Source organism: Penicillium macrosclerotiorum (genome assembly GCF_028827735.1).
Source record: "Penicillium macrosclerotiorum strain IBT 26536 chromosome Unknown utg000002l_segment0_segment0, whole genome shotgun sequence".
Classification (NCBI taxonomy): Eukaryota; Fungi; Ascomycota; class Eurotiomycetes; order Eurotiales; family Aspergillaceae; genus Penicillium; species Penicillium macrosclerotiorum.
Genome location: NW_026643082.1, coordinates 4,804,348 through 4,827,154, shown reverse-complemented (window position 1 = coordinate 4,827,154; position 22,807 = coordinate 4,804,348). Strand labels below are relative to the sequence as shown.

Sequence of the window (22,807 nt, the reverse complement as noted above, 5' to 3'; positions counted from 1 at the left end):
GCTAGAATCCAAGACAAAGAGGCCTGGAAAACCTTGTTGTGTGATCAGTGGAATTTTGCCGTAGCAGCCATTATCCATCGTCACGCCAACCCCGCGGTCAAATTCACCTTTTCTTCAATTTGTATTTGTAAAAGAATCACCTTCTATGTGTGGCAAGCAGCTTGCCAACCCAGAGAGCCACTAGCCTTAGCTAGATGGTAATGGATGTTAGTTAACCAGGACTATGGAATGTTCGAAAACCCGGTGTGGGAAGCTTACGAAAGTGATAGGTTGGCAGCAAATGGCATACAGATAAGTGTTTCTTGTGATGTCTGGGCAAACTTTCAAGATGAAATGAGTAGTAAGCTTGGTGCGTTTGCTCTGAGTTTCATACTAATATTCCTGTACAACGATGCCACGGATTTCAAATCCGAGTTGGGCGCAAGGGTAAATGCCTGCTTACACGTGCACTCTCAAAAGTAGCATAGCAATTAGAAACTAGGTGGCTTTTGAAAGGTGTGTGGTTGATACAGATATTGTTCATCAATGTCAAGATGGGTTCTGATCTTAGGGCTGGAGTATTTTTTGCTGCAATTAAATAAGAGTGATCTGTATTTATCTAGTGATAATCCGGGTGCATCTGCGTCAAATTACTGACAGAGCATCCCTCAAATATTGCAAGCCCCAGTATTCGAAGGTCAAGAAAATATGTGAAAGATTTTACTTAGAATAGAATCAGATGGGTTTTAAAAAAAAAAAAGAAAAAAGAAAAAAGAAAAACCGAAAAAGAGTTGCCGAGTGCTCTGACCTTCAAAGAACGCCACCCTCTCAACGAGTACAGGGGCTGTCACCACTCGGATCGCTCGGCACGATGCCAAGAGGATCTCTCGTTATTTTGTGGCGCAACGCCGCGAAGCCATTGTTTGAGGGGGCCGCTTGGATCAAAAGCCTGTTCTATCGTGCACAGGGCCTGATTATACTGACTTTTCAAAGAAAAGATATCCGGTATTGAGGCTTCTCTCTCGTTCAATATACTATAGCCAAATATTTAAACCAATTCAAAACCAACGCTTGATATCGACTCTCTCACCTGTCTCTTCAGTGAATGATCAAAATGAGTGCCTACTGGTGCCATTCCGCTGCATGATATTTCCCGTAAAATATCATGGGGTTTCCAGTTCTACTCTCTGTTCATTGAATATCAGACCTGTTCAATTGAAGATTTTTTGGACTGAGTGTCAATGAAAGATTCGTTGTGTACATACGCATGCTAATGACACCATTCTAAGACAGATGACTTCCATGCCTGACACGCTACTATGGTTCGGTTAACAAAATCTCCACCACCGCTCCTTCCACCCGCATAGTCATCTTTTGCTTGTATCTTCCTTTATCAAATGCATCACTCGATATACCGAAAAATAAATTGCGGGGAACATGTTGTATAGTAGCTTTGCAGTCGGCTGCGTATCATAATATCGGGCGATCGGGAAGGTTTGAGGATTGAGGCAAGGAACCAGCTTTGCTCTCGACGGGTGAGGTTATAAATTTTGACCTCGCCTTGTTTCGGCGTGATGCATCAAGAAGTCTGGAATAATAATCGCTCGTAGCATGCCAGAGTGTTCGGTAAAGGTAGCCCGGAACCGACCTGCCTCAAACCTTCGAGATCATCTCGGATAAATTTGTAGTATTGTCGGTTAAAAACCCGCAGATTAGGCCGAACCGAAAGACACGAATGCCCCGACTGGCTCTCTTTTTTCTCGGCCTCCACGCGTCTCCTCCAATGACGCAGGACTTTCTCCAACCTTCCCACCCCGGGCTTCTCCAAGCCTCCTCCGCATCTATCCTCGGGCGATCCCTTCCGCGGCCGACATCAGACCCTGACTCGAAACTGGTTGATGAAATACACTATACCTTTTTCTGATATGGACCCATATTTGATGGAAGCCAACCTGAATGGCATACATTACCTTGTGGAACCATCCAACGCACCTTATAAATACAGACATACGTCAACATTATTGGCATGATTTCCAACATTCGAATCCAGTTGAAGCCCGTTAAAAACAATGTACCGAATCACAAATATCTATGGTATCTTGGAATCCATACATTAACATTTCGCATGTGTTTCACTCCTGCTAACTTCTGAAAGTACTCGCCGCGTTTGGTACCATTGGCGGTGCCCTATTTGGGTTCGATGTGAGGTACGAAAACCCCTTTGATGGAAATCGGAAAACAGTGGTTCATTATGCTAAAATTTCTCTGAAGTTCAATGAGTGCCTGGATTGGTGTCGATACCTATACCGATTACTTTGGGTCACCAGATTCTAATCTCCAAGGAGGTGTATGTTTCCTCCACATATTGTCTCTCGAGGATCACAACTTACTGACAATATGACAGATCACCGCCTCCATGTCTGCCGGTTCTTTTGCTGGCTCGATCGCAGCAGGGTGGATATCTGACTTCCTCGGTCGTCGCGGAGCGCTCATGGTTGCCTCGCTTGTTTGGATAATTGGCGCCATCGTTCAATGTAGCGCACAAAATGTGACACACTTAGTCGCCGGCCGTGTTGTCAGTGGCCTTGCCGTGGGTGTCACCTCATCTCAGACTTGCGTTTACTTGTCAGAATTGGCCCCTGCTCGCATTCGTGGTCGTATCGTTGGCATCCAACAATGGGCAATCGAGTGGGGTATTCTGATCATGTATCTAATCGCATATGGTTGTGCGGTTGGTGTTTCTGGCCCTGCGGCATTTCGTATATGTTGGGGAATCCAGGCTGTCCCTGGGCTTATCCTCTTCATTGCATTGTTTTTCTTTCCCGAGTCGCCCCGTTGGCTGGCTGGGAAGGAACGCTGGGAAGAGGCCCTGGAAACCCTAGCCATACTTCACGGCAATGGAAATAGCAATGACCCTGTTGTGCAGATTGAATTTGAGGAGGTGCAACAGGCTGCTCGGGTTGCTCACGAGGCAAAGGATGTTTCATTCTTGGCCCTATTTGGCCCTCGTATCTGGAAGCGAACTATGTGTGGTATGAGCGTGCAGATGTGGCAGCAATTACTTGGAGGAAATGTTGCCATGTATTACGTTGTCTATATCTTCGAAATGGCTGGCATGGTAGGTTTTTTTTGGCTGTTGTTTCAAAATCATCCGAGGATCCAATTCTTTTCTAATCCAACCAATCTAGACTGGAAATACCACCTTATGGTCATCTGCGATTCAATATGTCATTTTTTTAGTCACGACTGGTCTCATGCTTCCCTTCATCGATCGCGTCGGTCGACGAATTCTACTCCTTATCGGGTCAATAACTTGCATGATTGTTCATTTCGTGATTGCCGGTGTAATGGCGGGCAAAGGTCACCCTGTCAATGAGGTCAATGGTAATGCCAATCTGACATGGGAAATCAAGGGGCGAGCTGGTATGGCTGTGATTGCCTTTTCCTATATCTTCACGGCTATTTACGGCTTTACTTGGGTATGCTATTTCCACAACTCCGTTCTTCTTGTTCAATTCAGCTAATTAGAAACCCCCAAGGCCCCCGCTGCATGGATATATGCTTCTGAAGTCTTCCCTCTAAAATACCGGGCTAAAGGTGTCGGTTTGTCTGCCTCCGCCAATTGGATTTTCAACTTTGCACTGGCGTACTTTGTGGCCCCCGCCTTCCATAATATTCAATGGAAGACGTACATAATTTTTGGAGTCTTTTGTTTTGTTATGACCTTTCACGTCTTTTTCATGTATCCGGAGACTGCTGGTCGGTCTCTTGAAGAAATGGATATGGTTTTCGATACAGGTGTGAAACCATGGCGGACGAAGCTCATTGACGACAAGTTTGAAGATGAGATTGAAAAGCACAAAGCAGTTGCCGCCGCTTCTGTTGCTAAAGACACCGCTACAGCCCATGAGGAAGTTGTTTGAGCTCTTTCTCCTTGGCCTTTGGCGCCTCTTCTTGGTATTCATGAATCTACGGGGTAACGAATACTCCTTTAGCGACACCTACATACGCAAGGATTGAACATACTTTATGGCTAGTCTAAGATTATCGTCATCTATATTGAAGAACCTTCATCAATACAATGGTCAAAGTGGTATCAATTTTTTGCGAAATTTCCGCCCTGTTCATCTTGAAACACAGTCCCGGGAGCCCTTTTTTCTGTATGATATTCGAAACCAAGTTCCTGGCACAGCGTTGGTATATAGGCCAGATAGTGAATCATATGGTGGTTACCTAAAAGCGGTTTGAGGTTTTGTAATTGATTGTTTTTGAATCTCAAGATAAGATGGTAATTTGAGTCTTTCGAATTTACATTTGCGTTCGAGGTCTATACTGTAAGGTCGATATCGATGCTTCTTTTTAAAAAAAAAGTTGACAACCATCTAATAAAATTCTAATTGACTATCTCCAGGACAATTGGCATATAAAATAATAGGATAGGTCTGAAAGTGAGGTGGGATGGCGTGTCTCCACAGAAATTGTTCGGGTCTTTCTGATCTTGACTTGAGATCAAAGCCTGAAAATCTTAGAATATTCACTGCTATAAACCCAAAGCGGAAACATTTTTTCATGGGTAAAATCAATTAATTATAGCACAATAAATTTAAATCTCAGTCTAACATGGGTATCGGGATGACCGTTCTCGATTCAGAAAATTCCAGCTAGAAAGAATGTTCAAAGATTGATGAACCAACGCACCAGGCCGCAAAATGACTTCATCACAGCATTCTCAATTCTCACAAGTCGAGGATTGTGTACACGATGATGGCAGAAGAAAGCAAGAAATTCCGACGATGTGAATTTATTTCTCATCGCTGGAGTTGCCTTCACTGCTATCCTTTTCATTAATGTGCTCGCGATGGTTGTCGGCCACACGCTTGGTGGGGTTGCTGAGAACACTAGCCCGGCGGACAGCGTCATCTTCAACGTCATCCAAGGTGCGAAGCAGTTCGCCATTAGGTCCGTACATGTGTGGCTCGTTTCGGGCAAGAGTTACACAGTCAAAGACATTGGTGGTTTTGTGGAAGATGCGGTCCATTTCCTCCAGAGAACGCATAGTGGTCTCCGGGAAAAAGAAATACACAACGGGCACAATGAAGGCATTACTAGATATGCAGATCAGCAAAATAGATCATGAATCTGGGGGTAAGAGGGTATCGAAGCTTACATTACGGCGAAGATTACATAAGTCTTATAGCCGATGTTATTGAACGCGACGGGGGTGATCATCACAACCATGAAGTTCCAGATCCAGTTAGAGGAAGTGGAGAGCGCGTTTGCGGGGGCGCGAATCTTCAGGGGGACAATCTCAGCGGGGTACAACCAGGTCATACCAAGCCATCCGATTGCGAAGAAAGTGTTGAAAACGAACAAAAACACGGTCTGTGCGATACCGGCCGCAGTTCCAGTCGGGGTTTGTGCATGAGTCGCAGAGATACTGTCCGAGATGGCGAGCGCCACCATGGAGAGGGACATGCCAACAGCGCCGAAGAGCATCAACGTCCGACGACCAAACTTCTCTACCGTGAACACAGCCACCCAGGAAGCGGCGAAGTACTCAGTGCCGTTGCACGCGGAGATAAGACGAGACAGTGTTGCGCTCAGACCGACCTGGTTCTCAATGATGGTGGGAATATAGTAGGTAATCAGATTGATACCCGAAATTTGCTGGAACATCTGGTTGACATAAGCCAGCATCGTCCGGTGGAAATGGCGGTCCTCTCCCATGGTAAACATGTCTCGGAATGAGCCTTTGGCCATCTCCAAGACCGTTGCTTTGATCGCGGTGAATTCAGTGTCGATGAAGACTTCGTCCGTATCATCGCCCATCAAACATGACAGAACTTCTCGAGCTTCCTCTTCACGGCCCTTTAAAATGAGCCAGCGAGGCGACTCTGGGAGAAACATGACAAACACCAGAATAATGGCAGCGAAGAAAATTTGAAAGGCCAATGGAAATCGCCAGGCAACTTCACTGGGATCCGCGAACATGAGACCAAAATCAATCCAGTAACTTATGGTAATACCGCAGGTAATCATGGCGCCCTCTATCATGACCATCTGGCCACGACGGTGAGACTTGCAGCACTCGGATTGCCAAGTGGGCACAGTAGACGTGTTGATGCCGTTACCGAAACCAGTGACGAGACGACCGATGATTAGCTGAGCTAGGTCGTACGAGGTACATTGCAGAATTGCACCGATACACATGATGAATGAGCCGAGGAAGATCGCCTTGCGACGGCCGAGTAGGTTGCCGATCCAGATGGTAGGAATTGAGCCGGCAAAACAGCCCAGATTGTAGGCGGCGACTACAATACCCTGACGAGTAGACTGGGCACTCTGGGCCGCCGCTGACCAGCCTTGCATGTGTGCATCGGTAGTGTCAATGGAAGGGAAGTACTTGCGGAACGAATCTAGCGTCAGCAGGCCTCCGGTCACACCCTGATCATAACCGAACAGCAAGAAGTCCATGCCAGCCAGAATACCGATGGCAACCTGGAGCCTGGTGCCATTGAGGCCCAGAAATTTCTTCGTTTGCATGTTTGGCAGCAGGCTATATTCTCTTTCGCAGCTAGAAGAAACGAGCACCCGAGGAATTGATCAAAAAAAAAAAAAAAGCCCCCGAGCAATAAACAGCCTTCTCCCTCGATTGCTCGTGTACCCCCAGCGAATATATCGAATATCGACGGCAGCCAGACGGGGGACCGAACCAGCCGGGTGGGGATCTAAAAAGGAAGAAAAGGGAAAGGGGGAAAAGAGGGCGTGATCGCAGACGATCAAGACCAAAAAGAGAGAGGGTAAATAAGAGTGAACAAGCAAACGGTTGATCCCACCATGGGGAGAGTGGGTTTTTAAAAAGAATCAGGATCTATGTATTTGGGGGCTACGACCTGTTCGAAGCCCCCCATTTGCTACAGTCATGGCAGTATCTGGTGCAGGACCGGGGAAGAGGGGGTGAGGATTCGGATTGGCTTGTTAGGACTTGCTTTTCTCGTCATTGCCGAGCCGCTGCGGTCGAACGCGACTCGAAGACATCCTGTACGGCGTACCGTGTATGGAGTAGGACATTGCGACTTGAGAGGCGCGCCCCTCAGGATCAGAGGAGGGGGGGGGTGGGTGTCAAGACCCACTGGGCGCGTGCGACAAGCCAGTCTTGTTGCGAGGCAGCGGGAATTGCATCCGAAATCAGGCCAGGAGAGTCCCGGGTAACAAGCCGTCATTGGCTCTCCTTCTCTCTCTCTCTCTCTCTCTTTCTATCTGGTCTCCGAGCCAGCTCCCGCGAGGGCTCTCTTGTTAGCAACGACACTTGTAGAGGTCACCGAACCAAAGCGCATTCTCCCGCTCTCTTTCATGGTTCTGATCTCGGTCGGTCCGTCCGTCTATCCATGGCATCTCTGTCCTCCGTTCGGAAGTCTATGTTGCAGTGTTTCCGGGTCCAGGCATGAGTCTCCGGCGCCACGCGAGGCGGTCATTGGGGCAGCGCCAATGAACACGCGGTAGCGAGAAGAGGCACGTCGGCGACACTCACGGGTTCACCAAGTACGGTTAGTGTTGGATCCTTTTGGAACCGAGTCCCCGTCCGTGATCCGGGTGAGAGGACGGGGACCCCAGGTTCAAAGTTTCGGTGCACCCGATTGACCGGCCGGCGATCGGCAAGGGGGCCTGTCAGGCATCATTGACCGGGGAGTGGGACCCCTGCAGGAGGCTGCCGTGGGATTGTGACATTGAGCTTGCCGCGTCGGGCGCAATTATGAGAGGGTGGGAGTACCAAGAGGTGATGGGTGTCGTCTTCAAGGTGAGTAGGAAGAGAGAAGGGGTGGGGAAGTCCGCGAGTGCGAGAATCTGGGGAACGGGGGGAATCTGGAGAAACGGGCGACATTTGCTATTTGTCCTTTGCGGAGTGGGCCTAAACTGGGCCAAATATTGAGGGTCAAATGGGGGAAATCCGGGAGACGAGAAGTTCGGGGCTGGTCCAATGAGTTCAACGATGTCGAGGAATGAGGGATGGCATACCCTGTTATGACTATATGAAACGTACTACTATCTTGCCATACTCCGGATATGCTGCTCCATCTCACGATCGGATCCAGCTCGCCTCGCGTTCTCACGCCAATTCAAATCATCCCGGTTTCCTATTTACTCTACATCGCATTGTCTATTCTTGTACCTGTGATATTATCGGTATAATGAAAACATTCCCCTTCCCGCCGCAAATGGCCTTCGATGTTCTAAATGGACTTGATACGGAAAATCTTCTCCGAATATTCACAACAGGTCCAAATATCTCGATGAGCCAGACGATTACACCGTCGAGAACAGAAAAGAGAACAGAACGAAACGCCCCGTAACTGACGTCGCCGTCTTGGCGCCCAGTCGAAGCCAATTTCAGACAAGAAAAAACCAAGACAATGCCAATTGTCAACAAGAAATAACAAGAAACAACAAGACCTCCAACCAGACGGCCAAGCCGAATCCTGCAAGCCACTACTGCGGCGTTCAGGCTGGATGCCAAGGTCCCGCCAAGCGGCGCCCGGGGCTCCGCGCGGGCCACAGTCAGCGGCAAAATCCATAAGGGCGAAAAAAGAAGACGAAGAAAGACGAAGAAGACGAAGAGCACCGTCCGTAGGATCTGTATGGAGTCCTCAATCAGGCTCAGTACTATTGCTATTCCACCCTTTGGCGCCTTTTTACCAGTGGATCTTGGCCGACAAGGAACGCGTTCTACTACCGCGGAACAAGTCTACAACAGGTCCACAGTCATTTTACCCCATGGTCGGAGATGGCCCTCGCCTAACACAGACATCCTGACACATACCGAATATGAAGCAGGGTGTTTTTGATGGTGTCTATGGGTTACTCCATATTCTCCTCTCTGTACTGGCATCCAGACTCCCCAAATTGTCCCTCATTGGTTCCATTCCAGTCTGGGCCTCGGGGGCTACAAGGTTGTACGGAGCACGGGGACTGGCGCTGCCGTACGGCCCACGTCCCTCCTCGGTCTATTCATCCTCCACTTCCTATGCTTCATATCCCTCCTATACTTCCTATACGCCCTATGCGTCCCACGAGCCCCCAGCTACGGCTCCACCCAAACCAACTTGGACCCCGAAGTGCCACCCATTATGTCATTTGGCCTATTTTTCCCGTAGGCATGCCCCGCGGTTGCGACCGAATCCTGGGGGATGAGCAGTGTTACTTACCCATTCAGGCAGTTCCGGGCTCGCGACCGGAGACCAGAGTCGGGACAAATCACACAAGCCAAACCGAATGGGGTGGGCACAACCCGCATTCCGTCATTGGATCGTGAGAAACACCATGCGATTTTCTTGGTCGCATGGTCTGATGCACGGCCGATTGCCGTGCATTCGGCCTGTTTCCTCCAAGCCCCTTGTTGCCAAGGTACGTATTCACTTCATACTCCATGCCCAATATGACCCTGTGGACCCTCTGTCTCGGAAAAATCTTGGTCTCCAGGACATCTGTGCACTCGTCTCTCTTCACCTCTTATCCCTCGATCCGGATCTTCTAGAACGGATGGGCGATGTCTCCTGACGCCTAATGCGCCCAGCAGAGGCGCCACAGAGGCGCCTCCCGGCCGCCACTGAGGTCATCTCTGGCCAGAACCTCCCTCCAGGGTGGTGCTGTGGTATAGGCGCCCTGGCGTGCAGATCATGAATAAACCTAGCCTTCGGAGTTCTCTTAGGCCTGTGCAGCCCGCTGCACGAGCCCCGAGCCAAATTTCTCATCGCTTTGGAGGTGGAGTTGGTTCGAGGGGGCATGTACTTTCGAGTGAATGCAGAGCGAGGAAACTTATTAGGCGTAGAGAACATGAGCGAAAATGCTTCAGTTCGCCTTTTCCTCGATAGCCTGAGCTATGAATATGACCTTCTGCAAACCTGATATATATGTCTCTCTTAGAGGCAGAATCAATTGCTCGTTCATCGAAATTTGTCTTTCGCTCTTGCAGGATGTAGACTTTGGCCCTGGGCGGCAGATATACAACAGAAGCACCGTCCATCGAGAAGTGAGGGTTCTGAAGAAATCGATTAGTTAGTAGCCGAGGGCTTACTATTTTGCATATTGCGTCCAAGAAAATGCGGCTCTACAAGCAGGCCGTGATCGACAAATTGTTTCATGAAATATATCGGGAGGATCCTGTTCGGGGAGTATCCCTGTGGTGGTTTTTGGACCCTGGTTTTGCAAGGAATTGGCGCTGGAGAAGGCAATGGATCCGGAAACCCTGCAAGCCGTATGAAGATCATCCTTTAAGTGTATTTCAAACGAGCCCACCGCTTGAATAACCCTGATCTCAAGTATTCCAGAAGACTCAGAGTATTACGCGTGCATGCAAGATCGCCTGATACCTGGAATCCACATGGCCCAGCCTACGGTTAGAGAGATGCCTCTACATCGAGGCATCCGGAAAGATACATAGTGAATACTATCTAAATAAACATGGTGAGAGAGAAAAACATGTTTACCTTCATTATGGTTTGCTAATGATATTCAAGGTTTCTAATCGTTGAAGTCCCGTCCATACAAAACTATTAGTACAGACTGTAGCCTTGCTGAAGTGTGGATTTGTCATTTGGACTACCTTGCTTTACATACATACGTACACGTACTTATAAAACCTACTCTAAATGCCTTCTCATTATTAATCTCAATCAAAATCTCCAATTTTAACAAGAAAATTCACCCTTCATTAATCTCTCAATTATACTGACTTGCCTCGTGACCGGACTTGATCGTTCTCTTATGACAGTATCGCATGTAAAAAAGGGAGAAATGATAACAATGGGAAGACACGTCTTCGACTCGTGACAAACTCGGCAATTTCTCTCATTGCATTCCTCGGCATTTTGCGCACTCGGAAGTAGTCAGTCTAGCCTTCATTGTGCAAGCTAAACCCACACCATAGCCCCTTCTTTGATATTCCTTCAAGCAAAAGCATCGATCTTCTCTCCGGCTACCACACCATCAATTCATGAATTACCCATTCTAGCACCCGTTCCCTTCGGAGACAGAACCAATCCTTCGTACCGAGTCGGCGATCGTGATGCTCCTTTTACCCAATGATACCAGAAGGGATGGGCTGATTAGCCGTCCCAGGTTTTCGGATCTTAATCTCTATTAGGGTTGTACAGTATGCCCACCTCTATCGCGAGTCCTACGCTGTGTGAGCCAGCAACATGATGGTTCTGTGAAAGGCGGCACAACCTAGACACTTTTCGAATTCTTCCTACTGATTATTAGGATAAAACCGAGAGCTCGATCTGACAAACAGAGCTATTTTGGAACTAGGCTACAGGGTTCATTTCAGGTTGAAAGTTTCTGCAATCTGCTCTCCTCCTTGTATATTCAAGAAACAGAGCTCAAAATGAAACAATATCGGTAGGCGGGAAATAAGAAAAATGTGTGCGTTTAATTCTTAAACATGTGAGCATAATAGAAAATCAGGGACGTACACATCCAATCCTATCTTTCTTTGTTATCTCTTCTTCAGGTCCTAGGGTTCTCAGGTCCTACGGCCTGGATGGCCATGATTGACGTAATTAAAATATGCAATGGCTCAGAACATCAACCTTGAATACATAAATCTCCGCCCAGAGCTGAATAAGCATTGGCGTAAACATAAATCTCCACTAACGAGGACGAGAGCACATACATCGGAATGTAGGGATTACAGCACCGCGAACAAAAGGAAAATAATAATGAATGAGAAAAATTGAAACAAGATACTTTAATCACGAACCTATTTGTTTAAAATGTTCACTCTTTAGATTTCCTTCATTTCCATTACATCTTCGACTGATTAAGCGTTTCGAAGAGAGAGTACCTCGAATGGAAAGAGTCAATTTGAAATGAGATTAGTGCATACCAAGCAAGCGCGATTGGAATGCGCTGGTAAAACCACCCGCGCGTACAGTCCCTTGCATATCAAGATGTGGTACCAAGACCTAGGAGGTCGCCGTTCAACGTTCCCGATTTCAACTTGTGGGAAGACACTTTCCTGTTCATATTTCAAACATTACCGAATGTTCCAGACAACTCACCTTATAGGACTTCATTTTCAGTCTATTTGAGACTGAACAACATCCTGCTGGTTTAATGGCAGAAGCTTTAGGGACGCCCGATTATCAAAATGACTACATTGAAGCGCGGGATGATATCCCCCTGAAAGAAACTGGAAGCCAACATGATCAGATTCTAGATGACGAGAAAAAAGAGTATCCATCAACAATAAGCCTCATTCCCATCATCGTTGGATTATGCTTTCAGTCTTTTTGCATTGCACTGGTATTTGTCTCCATGGAACCGAAGGGCCGTGCCATGAAGCTAAGCTAACACGCGCTGTCGTTTATTAGGATAATACTATCCTCGCAACTGCGGTGCCAAAAATTACAGAGGAGTTCAACTCTTTAGAGGACTTATCCTGGTATGCGAGTGCCTATCTCCTGACGACATGTGCCATCACACTTCCATTTGGCAAGATCTACACTTACTATTCTACCAAATGGACGTACATTATTGCCTTGGCATTATTCGAGATCGGTTCCTTGATATGCGCAATAACACCAACCTCGAAAGGCTTGATACTAGGCAGGGCAATTGCCGGGGTAGGGTCTGGTGGGCTTTCACCTGGTGCGTTGTTGGTTTTAGCCAATAGTTTACCCCTACATCGCCGGGCACTTTATTTCGGGATCATCGGAAGCACCAGTGGAATTGCAACTGTAACAGGACCCCTGTAAGAGCCCAGAATAGTGCATTTGCTCTTGTAAGACAACCTGCTAACTGAATTTTACTAATAGATTAGGTGGTCTCTTGACTGATAAAGTAAGCTGGAGGTGGTGCTTTTACATCAATCTTCCGCTTGGAGCTATCACCGCTCTCTTTATAACGATATTTTTCAAGGACTCGGTCAACCAGTCAAAAGACAATCTTGGGAGGTTGGAAAAGCTTAAAAGAATGGATCCACTTGGAATTCTAGCTTTCCTCCCTGCTATCATTTCAATCTTGCTATCTCTCCAATGGGGAGGCACAAAGTATGAATGGGGAAGCCCACGTATCATTGCGCTCTTTGTTTTGTTCGGAGTGTTTGGATTTGTTTGGTGCGGGATACAGATTTGGAAGGAAGAAGAAGCTACCGTACCACCACGTCTCCTAAAAAACCGGAATGTTCTTGGAGCTGTAATACACGCAATGTTTTTGGGAGGATCATTCTTTGTGTTCGGTTACTACGTAGGTGACCCTTTTACATTGATATATACTATTTCTCACAGAATTATAGCTCCCGATCTGGTTTCAAGCCATCCAGAAAGATAATGCTTCGCAATCTGGAATCAATAGCCTACCCATGGTAGTGTCGATGATTGTTTGCTCTGCATTAGGAGGACTCTTAGTGAATCTCCTGGGATACTACACTCCACTTATGTTTCTTGGAAGTGCTCTCCTCACAATTGGCACTGGACTTTTTACAACATTTCAAGTCCATACCAATCATGCTAAATGGATAGGATACCAAGTCATTATCGGGATTGGAGCTGGAGTCGGTTTCCAGCAATGTATCAATGCTCTTCAGACCGTCTTGCCGCTGCATGATATACCAATCGGGATCGCTATTATCACATTTTCGCAGAGCCTAAGTGGAGCATTATTCATATCTATTGCCCAGAACGTTTTTCAAAACCGCTTGATTGCAAGCATAACTGAGAATGCCCCAATGGTGGACCCCAAAGCCCTAATTGAGGCAGGTGCAGCGAACCTGGCCATGCGATTCCCTGAGAAGTTTCTACCTTCTGTTCTTTATGCCTATAATATTGCAGTCACCGAGACATTCTACGTCTCGGTCGCAACTGCTGCTCTCTCTTTGGTTGGCGCAAGTCTAGTGGAATGGCGTTCCATGAGGAAACCACAGAAAGAGCTAGCGAGTGATGACAACTAACGATTTTCCATAATTTTGTTACTTCGAAACTGGATCTCTTACCTGTAACATGAGACTGAGAAATTGCCTAGATATACTGCTGACGTCGTGATATGCTTCCCGTCAATCCCCATCTCAGATTTAGTGAGCTAATATATATTCGTTCATACTAGAATCTGTTTCGGGTTTTCTCTATACTTAGAACCTTCAAATAAATACGACAAAGGAATCAAAAAACAATCAATAGCGTCCCCTTGATGGAGTTTATATCGTTTTCCCTCTGACCTTGAGTCAGACTATTCTTCAAATTTATTTTCCTCGCTTATCAAGAATGAAATATTTACATCACACAACATGATTCCGGGCGGTTGGCATTCTCATCCCATATATTGTCTGGCGTTGCCCAACCGTGTTGTTGTGAACCTTTGACCGTGTCTTGCTTATTTTCAAGACTTACATGATGGCTTTCAAAGATCATTCGAAGCCATGCCGTATGCTCAATCCAATTGATTTCTTTGAAGTCGGTTTGATAATCCGCCAAAAGAGACTGAAGTCGCTTCAACTGCTGTGAATCCTTTGCTGCGGCACAGCCAACCACAAGGCACAGCGAGATATAAGCCGCACCAAGGGGACGATAACGACAAGCAAACTCCGACTGGCGTATAATCTCATCACAAAATGATATTGATTCCCAGGTGAGCATTGCATTGCTAGACTCAAATGCCAGCAAGAGAGTATTTAGGATAAGAGCCAGAGTGACAGCCAGCGTATATCCAGCTTGATATCGAGAATGTTGTACGACTTGTGGATCACTAAAAGAGCTTGTATCAGCAGTCGGCCATTGGTCTAGGTATCGCCGCATCTGCTGTGCATCCTCTCGCATCTGAATGTAAACAGCGGCAATCTCTGCAACAGACGACCCAGGCTGCCGGATCCAGTGGGGAAATTTTGCCAGTGTTCCCAGAGTTGCTCTACATCGCGGTGGACCATGTATTTGGGCTTTCGGGACCATGGAATACCGTTGAGTAACATCTTCCCACCACTTCGAATCCATCTGTATGCGAGGGTTCACTATAGCCTCAAGGATCTATCTTGTATGAGCTTGATTCGATTCCCAAAGATTATCTAGATAATTTGACCCTCAATGTTAGGGCAGGGTTTTGGTTTTAAACATACCACAGGTACAGTCAAGGTGATAACAATATCCTTCTCAAAATCACTTTTGCATTTCTGCAGATCAGCAATTCTGAGGAGATGGGAGATAGCCTCTCCATGGCCTTTCAGCTGATCATCGTATTTTCCAAGCCAGCTCTAAGTTTGCGTATGAGAATAATACTCAAAATAACGGACAGTATTGAGTCAGAGGATGATAAAATAAGAACACACCTGACAAATTGTAATCAAGTAGACTGCACAGAGAGTGTTGGTGGACCGGGCTTCGATAGGGTCACTCAGTGATTCGCGTAGTGCTCGGAGAGATTTGCAATATTCCAAATATGCAGCCGGTGAGAAGTTCTGGTGGCGAAAATAAGGATATGCGGTTACCACAGCCTTGACAGATGCATCTAGGGCTAGACTCGTGCCAACTCTTTTCGGAATCTCCTTCAAAAACTGGCCATAATAGCTTATATCAAATCTGACGTCTGTAATATCAAGAGTGCTAATCAAGGACATAGCAAGTTTATTGCTAGGCATCTGTATCTGTATCAAAGTTTGGATGTTTTGTGCATTCCTGGATACTGATATAGCGCTCCTGATAGGCCTCGACCGTGTGTTCACTGCTTTCGTCATCGCTGACTCCGCATATTTGAATTTAAATCTTTGCTGCCCGCTTCCAACACACGTTATCTGCAGCCGGCAACACCGAGAGCATGGTTGACGTTCATCGCACTGGTCTGTACATTAGCAAATGCTCCAACTATACGGCTCTGACGTTTGCTCCCACTTTTTTCTTCACGCGTCGACAAGCATCACACCCTTTGCTTGAAGGAACCCCTGGCATTTTGTCCAAATGAAGGGGCGCGGCGTTATACGCAAAAGAGCAAGAATGAAATGGGAAGAATTGAGGATTACACAATAAGAACCAACCAGATCCACAAGTCGCTTCAACTCAAATCGGGAAGATTCAAAAAATGATTGCGAACATCAAGCGCTATGAACGAGACTTTGGTGGCATTATTAACCTAATATCCCACGTTGAAAGCCAAGCCAGTCAAAGTACTGATTTTGGAATGACGGAACACCTCTGAAGGGCTGATGATGGCAAGAAAGCGGAGAGGAATTTGGCCCCAGTGGAAGCCCAATGATGGGCCCGAAGTGGGTGGTGCATATTGGCGCACCCAATCAAATGCTCTGGCTGGGATCCCTCCGGCGCGGCATTTTACCTAATTCGGTCTGATCGATATCGGGAACGGCATTTGCCAACCGCCCCCAACGTAACTCTTGTATATACGCAATGAGCATTCACAATCAGAGCGACTTGAAGCTGTACTTAGAATCCAGTGGAAGCAGCTGGGTATATATTTAGAACACTTTTCGAGGTAAACAGATCGTTGCTCTGGCATTCAATGCTGCTGTCTTCCTAGTCTCGTGACAATATCTCAAATATTTCCCATTTCTTCATTTCTTCCAGGTTGAAGAATTTGAACATGATTCCATCATCCTTGAGTGGGAAAAGTCCTTCTTCTCTACCTAATTTCGCCTCTTTCCTGATTTGCTCGGCCTCATGGGATCCAAACAAGACATTAGTACATCCAGCAGGCTTCCCGCTCGAAGCCCCACCGATTTATTCCATGGTGGTCTCAAATGAAGTGTCCCCAAATGTGGCCATATTGCAAGGTTGGGGTCTTGGCCCATACGATGTCATTGGCAATCCCACTCTTCCCTCGGCATTTTCAACGACTTCAAAATTGATGTTGCGTGGCCAGCCTGTGAAAATGAAAATGAGTCAAATAAGCGGAAACTTCGATATTGAATATCCTTCGATTAGCAGCGTGAGATGGATAGTGGATATGATGAGTTGTAGCAAGTTGGAATTTCATGACGGATCTGGCAAAAAATAAAATAAAGGGACTTTCGGTAAAAATAATTCTGGAGAAAGAGTTCTTGAGATCATTCTAAACTGTGCGGTTCTCACTGAGCTAGCTCTTTTGTCTGCAACAACAGCAAGGACCCTGAATAAAACCATTGCTGATGCCGCTATTGAGGCGGTAGGCTCCATCATGGGCGCATGAAGCAGCCAAGTGGCGATCAAGGGTTGCTCATGATTTGGATTATTACAGTCACTTTCAGACTTAATGTCCCTTTTTTTCAGTTTGCTGGGGAAACATAATATATCCTCTGTAGGCGACCATCAAATCAGGAATGTATGATATGTATGTAGAATGCAACTTATGAACAGGAAAGAAAAGTGATGAAGAATATTCCCAGTTGAGCGAATTAGAATGAGCTCTGTTGACTGGCGAAAAAGAAATCTACAGCAAGCAAACTGTTAGAAGAAGATACAAGTCAAGGCCACAGCCAGTGGATAGTTCCGTCACGCTGCAATTTTTCTTTCCTTCTTTTATATAGTATCATAGAATATGCGTAATATCTATATAGCCAATGCCTAACAAGCTCATGGCGGTACTGTGTATGATCTATTTTATGTCCATCTCAAGCAGGTTAATATAACTCGTGATCATGATGTGAATGTGATGTCGTTCATAAATGAATATTAAGCCGTAGATCCAGGGATTGTTTGCGACGAACTGTGAAAGATAGCCTCTGTGCTGGGTTTGCCCCGGAACGCATGTTCAATTTCGTCGAGTGATCGGCCCTTTGTCTCATGCATATATATAGCACCCACAAGAGCCGTGGCAATGGAACAGCCGCCCCACAAGAAGTAGGCCCCAAAACTACTCCTATCCAGCAAAATAGGCGTCGTCAAGGCGACCAAGAAATTACAAACCCAGTTACTGGAATGTGATAGAGTAGTGGCTGACGCACGAGTTCTCTGAGGCTGAATCTCGGCACTGTAAACCTTCACGGCAATAGCCCAAGTCATGGAAAAAATGACGGCAAAAATATAGATGCTGACAATGACGACCCAGCGACCAGCGCCGGAAGAGCTGTGGACAGCATTCCCGGCATACAGACCTCCAATTAGGAACATGACGATTCCCAGTCCGAGACCACCGTAAACGATGCTGGTTCTGCGTCCCCACCGGTCCGCGTAAATCAATCCGGGGATGGTGACGGCAAAGATCACAAGAGCGGAGACACCCGAAGCAAAGAAACTGGCGTCTGAAGAAGAAAGGCCAGCCTGTTGAAACAGCAGCGGGGCATACTGGGAATCAAATCAGCTCAAGAAGATAGAAAGGGCCTTCCCCTTCCGGACGTACGTATAGCACACCATCAATACCGCTCAGTTGCTGCATCCCCATGAGAAACACTGCAAGCAGCGTCCGAGATCGGACATCCCTGGAAAAAACATCCAGGAGTTTTCTCCGAATCTTCTGCTTGGAACACTCCACTGCCGTGACTTTGCTCTCCTTAGAACTCGCCACAACAACCGGGGCAGGTACCTCCTCGGGGATTTCTGGTTCCTGCTCGGCCTTTTCACGCTCGGCCTGGCTGACTCCGAGTCGGTGCCACATTTCTGCGGCTTGTGCATGACGACCATGCAGAGAAAGCCACCGCGGAGACTCGGGCAGAAAAAGAAGCGATCCCGCGCAAAGAACCATCGAGAGGGATGACAACAGTATAAAGGGCGTTCGCCATGAGAGTGAGGATTTCAGGCTCTGGGTTCCGTAGCACGTGAAAAACCCGATCACGAGGCCCAACGTAATGACCAATTGCGGACCCGTCGTCAATGGGCCTCTGGTGCTGGTGGGCGAGATTTCGCAAATCAACACCACCAAGTTCCCCAAGAATAACCCTTCGCCCAATCCTTCAATCACTCGACCCGCGATAAACATCCCAAGACTGACTGCGCCGGCTTCAATCGCGGCACCGACTCCAAAAATGAACACCCCGATGCCGATGCCTTTGGGTCGACCGAGCTTATCGGCGACGTATCCGGCGAAGATGGACGACAGAGCGGCGGGAAGCAGGATCGAGGAGACGATGAGCCCATGAATTGTCGAATTTTGGCTACCACCGAAAGATGCCCGGAAGAGTGTCATGTCGGTCACGGGTCCGATAATACCAGTATCCATCCCGAATAATAATCCATTGGCCGAGCATAGGATACTGGCCCAAATGTATGGTGGCAGGGTCAGGCTGTTTGGCCGGATCGCCATGGCCAGAGCTTGTTCCACCGAAAGACCAATGGAATTGAATGCGAAAAAGAGTAGTCGATGTCGGGCCCTTCTAGGGTCAACCCTTCGTTGTCGCAAGCTGGAGGCGATTGGGGGGCAATTTGGCTAGGAAGTATCATCCTCGGTGGCTGGTCTTCGGGGCATAAACAATAAATATCTACGCTCTGTTGCCCAATCCTTCTGGCTCCCCCACGCACCATCTCTCATCCCACTGCTCCACCAGATAACTCCGTGTTTCCTCAATGGCCGTTGTCCTGCGGAAGTTCAGATTTTTCATCATCTGCGGTCCGGCCCAGGCCCCTGGAGCCCCGCTGCCCCGCCCCCAAAACGGGCATTTGGTGTCGGCAAATTTCTAAGCTTTCGGGTGCCCGAACTGATGGGGAAGGCAAGCATCGGAGTCCACAGTCCTTTTATTCTCCATCATCTGACATTCCAATAGCTGCCTAAATGTACAGCGTATGCTTGAGGTTGCTGTATCTCCCACAATCAGAGAAAAAAAAAAAAAAAGAAAAACTTGATGATTCAAGCTGTCTTCTTCACCCGTTCGGCCATTGGACCGAAGTTTAGCCGACCACACAAAGGTAAACGCATCGCACGCATCAAGAGGTCAACCAGAGTCATCAGCAACGTAAAGGAACCCGGAGCACTTCCCACGCTCCGGCTTATTATTGTTCCTCGAAGTCTTGACGCGAGTTCGCATCGCAGTGCAATTAAACATAGCAACAGCATCCACCCGTCGCGATTTGCAATCAAATTATATTCTCATGGACACCAGTGTAAATTTACAAAACATACAGAAAAAAGAAATACCATTAGCCAAGCAGAATACCCTGCTGAAAAATCGAAGGTCTTGATGCAAGTTAAACGCTCCAGCCTTGAGAACCAATGCTTTCGACCCGAATGCCTAGCTCTTTCATTTTATCTGCGTCAATGACGCACCTACCATCAAAAAGCCACTTGGGGGGATTGCATCTCCGTGGAAATCCGGGCCCAGTCAAGCCGTTGTTTTGGAGGATGGTTCGAAATCCCATCACTTGGCTCGCCATAGCTAGTACCAGTCTGGCAGTCCGGACAGTCGGCAGCACATTCTGGCTCGGCATTCAAGCTCAGACGCGGGAAGTCGATAGATTCTCGGGAAACAATAGAGCAGCTCAACCCCCCTTGGTCTGACTTGCGACTCGATGGATCGCTAGTCGGAGGCGGGATGTTGAGGAACTCATCGAATTCAGTGACTAGAAGAATGGCGTTGGAGCCCGCGCACGCCGTGTATGCGTCTGGATACACTTTCACACATCCACCGTCATCTCTGAGAACGGGAGGCCCGTATTTTTGCAATGAGCGAATCTCATTTTCGATGACAGCGGGATTGCAACAAGGGTCAAAGACGGCGATTTCGCGCGGGTTCTCGTCCAATAGAGTTTTGATGATTTCCAGCGCTGGAGCTTCACGAGTATCCGAAGTGTTCTTCTTGAAGGCGTATCCGAGTACACAGATCTTCTTCGTGACCAGTGTACTATTCAGACGCCGGATGACTCGTGCGCTGAAACGGTTCCTTTGATACTCATTCATCTCTACCACTCGTCTCCAGTATTCGCCCACCTCCGAAAGGCCCAACGACTCAGCCAGATACACCAAGCTGAGCACGTCTTTCTTGAAACAAGAGCCTCCAAACCCAATTCCAGCCCGGAGAAATCGCGACCCTAGGCGGGTGTCAGCCCCAATGGCGGCCGAAACCTCGTTGATTTCCGCGCCAGTGGCTTCACAGATTGCTGAGATGCTGTTGATGCTGCTTAAGCGTTGGGCCAGCATCGAATTGGCCACCAGTTTTGCCAGCTCTGATGACCAAACGTTTGTTGTGATGATATGCGATCGGTCAATCCACGAGGCATATACTCTTGCCAGGGCCTCTGCGGCCGCCACTCCGCTGGGATTGGGCGAAGAACCGATGATGATACGGTCTGGGCGTAGAAGGTCCTCGACCGCCGTTCCCGCGGCAAGAAATTCAGGATTGGACAGAATCTCGAAATGAGCTTCAGGTCTCTGAATACGGATCTACAAGAGACGAGTCAATCATCAAGCACCCGGGCGGGCAGCGGACCTCATCGCAATGAATGATACGTACCATTTCCTGAATCATTTGCGCTGTCTTGCAGGGGACTGTACTCTTTTCCACGATGATGGTGCCGTCCCTGGCATGGCGAACAACCTCGGCCGCGACGGCTTCAAAGCTTGTCATGTCCGTGGCACTGCCCTTCCCAGTCCCACGAAGCTTTGTCGGAGTGTTGACGGCGATGAAAACCGCATCTGAGCTCCGAATGCACCCGGTCACATCTGTGGAGAAGAAAAGGTTTGGTGCCCGAGACGATGATGTCGAGTCTGCCGGAGCCTCGTTCCCTCCCCCGATCTTCTCCTCGGGCATTCTCAGCCCATCGCGAGCGATGCGGACAATTTCAGCCAGTCCCGGTTCATAAATCGGAAGATGCCGTGAATTCCATCGTCGGATACGACGATCATCTCGATCCACCACCGTCACCTTGATTGACGGGTTCTTGAGCGCGATGACAGCTGCTGTCGGGCCACCGACGTAGCCCGCGCCAACACAGCAGATGCTGCGGATGGTCTTTGTACGGTGATCATTCTCCAACGGACTCTTTATCGGCTTCTGTGGTGGAGTTGCCAGGGTCGTTCTCAAGTTCTTTGGGTCATCCATCCGCGCCTCCATACTGCCGTTCAGGACCGGGCTGCATGATGCACTTCTGTCCGGCGTAGTTGGCACCGTGGAGGCATCGACAGACGCATATGTCTCGGAATCGGCGACAGAGGCAGGCGATAGCATGGTATAGAAGACCACCGAGGGCAATTCAATCGGCCTCGGGACGAATTGAGGATGGGGTTCGCTGTCAGGGTCAAGCCGTTAGGGAGTCAACTCGAGATCATGCGAGAGAGAGTTCCAAGCAAGGTTCACGTTCAGTATCGAGGGAATGGCACGGGGCTCATCTCCTCATTTCGGTTGATCGGGAATCGGGGCTTAGGCCGGGGCCAGGGAAGAGGGGGATAAATATCAAACTCCTTGGAGATGAGGACACCGGCTTTCTCTAATGGTCACGAATGCAACGTCAGCCACCAATCTCAGTAGACGAACAGCTCCACGAAATTACACCCATTAAAAAAAAGCCCCCTTAAGCAACAGGACCAGGGCAGTGCGGATACCAAACCGCATGAGTCAGGTAATTTCACATACACCGTACGTGGGACGCCGTATATACTCTGTATAGGGGCTATACCTTTTGGGACCGAACATGATGTCGACCACTGGGAGACCCGAGGAACATGACAGGCTTTGGAAGTATATACCCGAAGCCCCCACTGAACCAGCTGTACGAGACGCACTAGGCACACTATATGAATACAAAAGGACACACCGGGCGCTGGACGACGCGTCCACGTTCTTCCCAGTGCAGCAGGTGGTCACGTCATTGATGGCTGTCGTGGCCAAATGCTGCTGTGAGGCCGATCCAATGCCAATGAAACCCTACAAACCCTACATTCACATCTGCACGTAGCAAGCGCCAACCTCGCATCGATCCCCGTCCCCCCGCGA

At 48.0% G+C, this 22,807-nt stretch overlaps 6 protein-coding genes across 6 annotated transcripts; 2 read left to right on the top strand and 4 right to left on the bottom strand.

Moving 5' to 3' along the window:
• Positions 1-2,048: 2,048 nt before the first annotated feature.
• N7462_002884 (sugar porter family MFS transporter) lies at positions 2,049-3,902 on the top strand (the record flags this gene model as incomplete). The annotated part of the gene is made up of 6 exons (XM_057074610.1): positions 2,049-2,073; positions 2,135-2,186; positions 2,251-2,326; positions 2,384-3,097; positions 3,168-3,458; positions 3,519-3,902. The coding sequence occupies 6 exons, from the start codon at positions 2,049-2,051 to the stop codon at positions 3,900-3,902; spliced, it is 1,542 nt and encodes a 513-aa protein (XP_056938251.1).
• An 878-nt stretch (positions 3,903-4,780) lies between these two features.
• On the bottom strand, positions 4,781-6,522 carry N7462_002883 (uncharacterized protein; the record flags this gene model as incomplete). The annotated part of the gene is made up of 2 exons (XM_057074609.1): positions 4,781-5,084; positions 5,147-6,522. 2 exons carry the CDS (start codon positions 6,520-6,522, stop codon positions 4,781-4,783), a joined length of 1,680 nt encoding a protein of 559 aa, XP_056938250.1.
• A 5,523-nt stretch (positions 6,523-12,045) lies between these two features.
• Positions 12,046-13,927, top strand: N7462_002882 (MDR family MFS transporter; the record flags this gene model as incomplete). Its single annotated transcript, XM_057074608.1, has 4 exons — positions 12,046-12,282; positions 12,351-12,730; positions 12,795-13,224; positions 13,274-13,927. Coding segments are annotated over 4 exons (1,701 nt in total), but the record flags the coding sequence as incomplete, so codon positions are not given.
• A 319-nt stretch (positions 13,928-14,246) lies between these two features.
• On the bottom strand, positions 14,247-15,908 carry N7462_002881 (Zn(II)2Cys6 transcription factor domain-containing protein; the record flags this gene model as incomplete). The annotated part of the gene is made up of 4 exons (XM_057074607.1): positions 14,247-14,993; positions 15,083-15,217; positions 15,293-15,796; positions 15,852-15,908. The coding sequence occupies 4 exons, from the start codon at positions 15,906-15,908 to the stop codon at positions 14,247-14,249; spliced, it is 1,443 nt and encodes a 480-aa protein (XP_056938248.1).
• Positions 15,909-17,621: 1,713 nt separating this feature from the next.
• On the bottom strand, positions 17,622-19,188 carry N7462_002880 (putative MFS sugar transporter; the record flags this gene model as incomplete). The annotated part of the gene is made up of 2 exons (XM_057074606.1): positions 17,622-18,233; positions 18,289-19,188. The coding sequence occupies 2 exons, from the start codon at positions 19,186-19,188 to the stop codon at positions 17,622-17,624; spliced, it is 1,512 nt and encodes a 503-aa protein (XP_056938247.1).
• Positions 19,189-20,151: 963 nt separating this feature from the next.
• N7462_002879 (UDP-glucose 6-dehydrogenase) lies at positions 20,152-22,042 on the bottom strand (the record flags this gene model as incomplete). The annotated part of the gene is made up of 2 exons (XM_057074605.1): positions 20,152-21,258; positions 21,329-22,042. The coding sequence occupies 2 exons, from the start codon at positions 22,040-22,042 to the stop codon at positions 20,152-20,154; spliced, it is 1,821 nt and encodes a 606-aa protein (XP_056938246.1).
• Between the last annotated feature and the right edge of the window lie 765 nt (positions 22,043-22,807).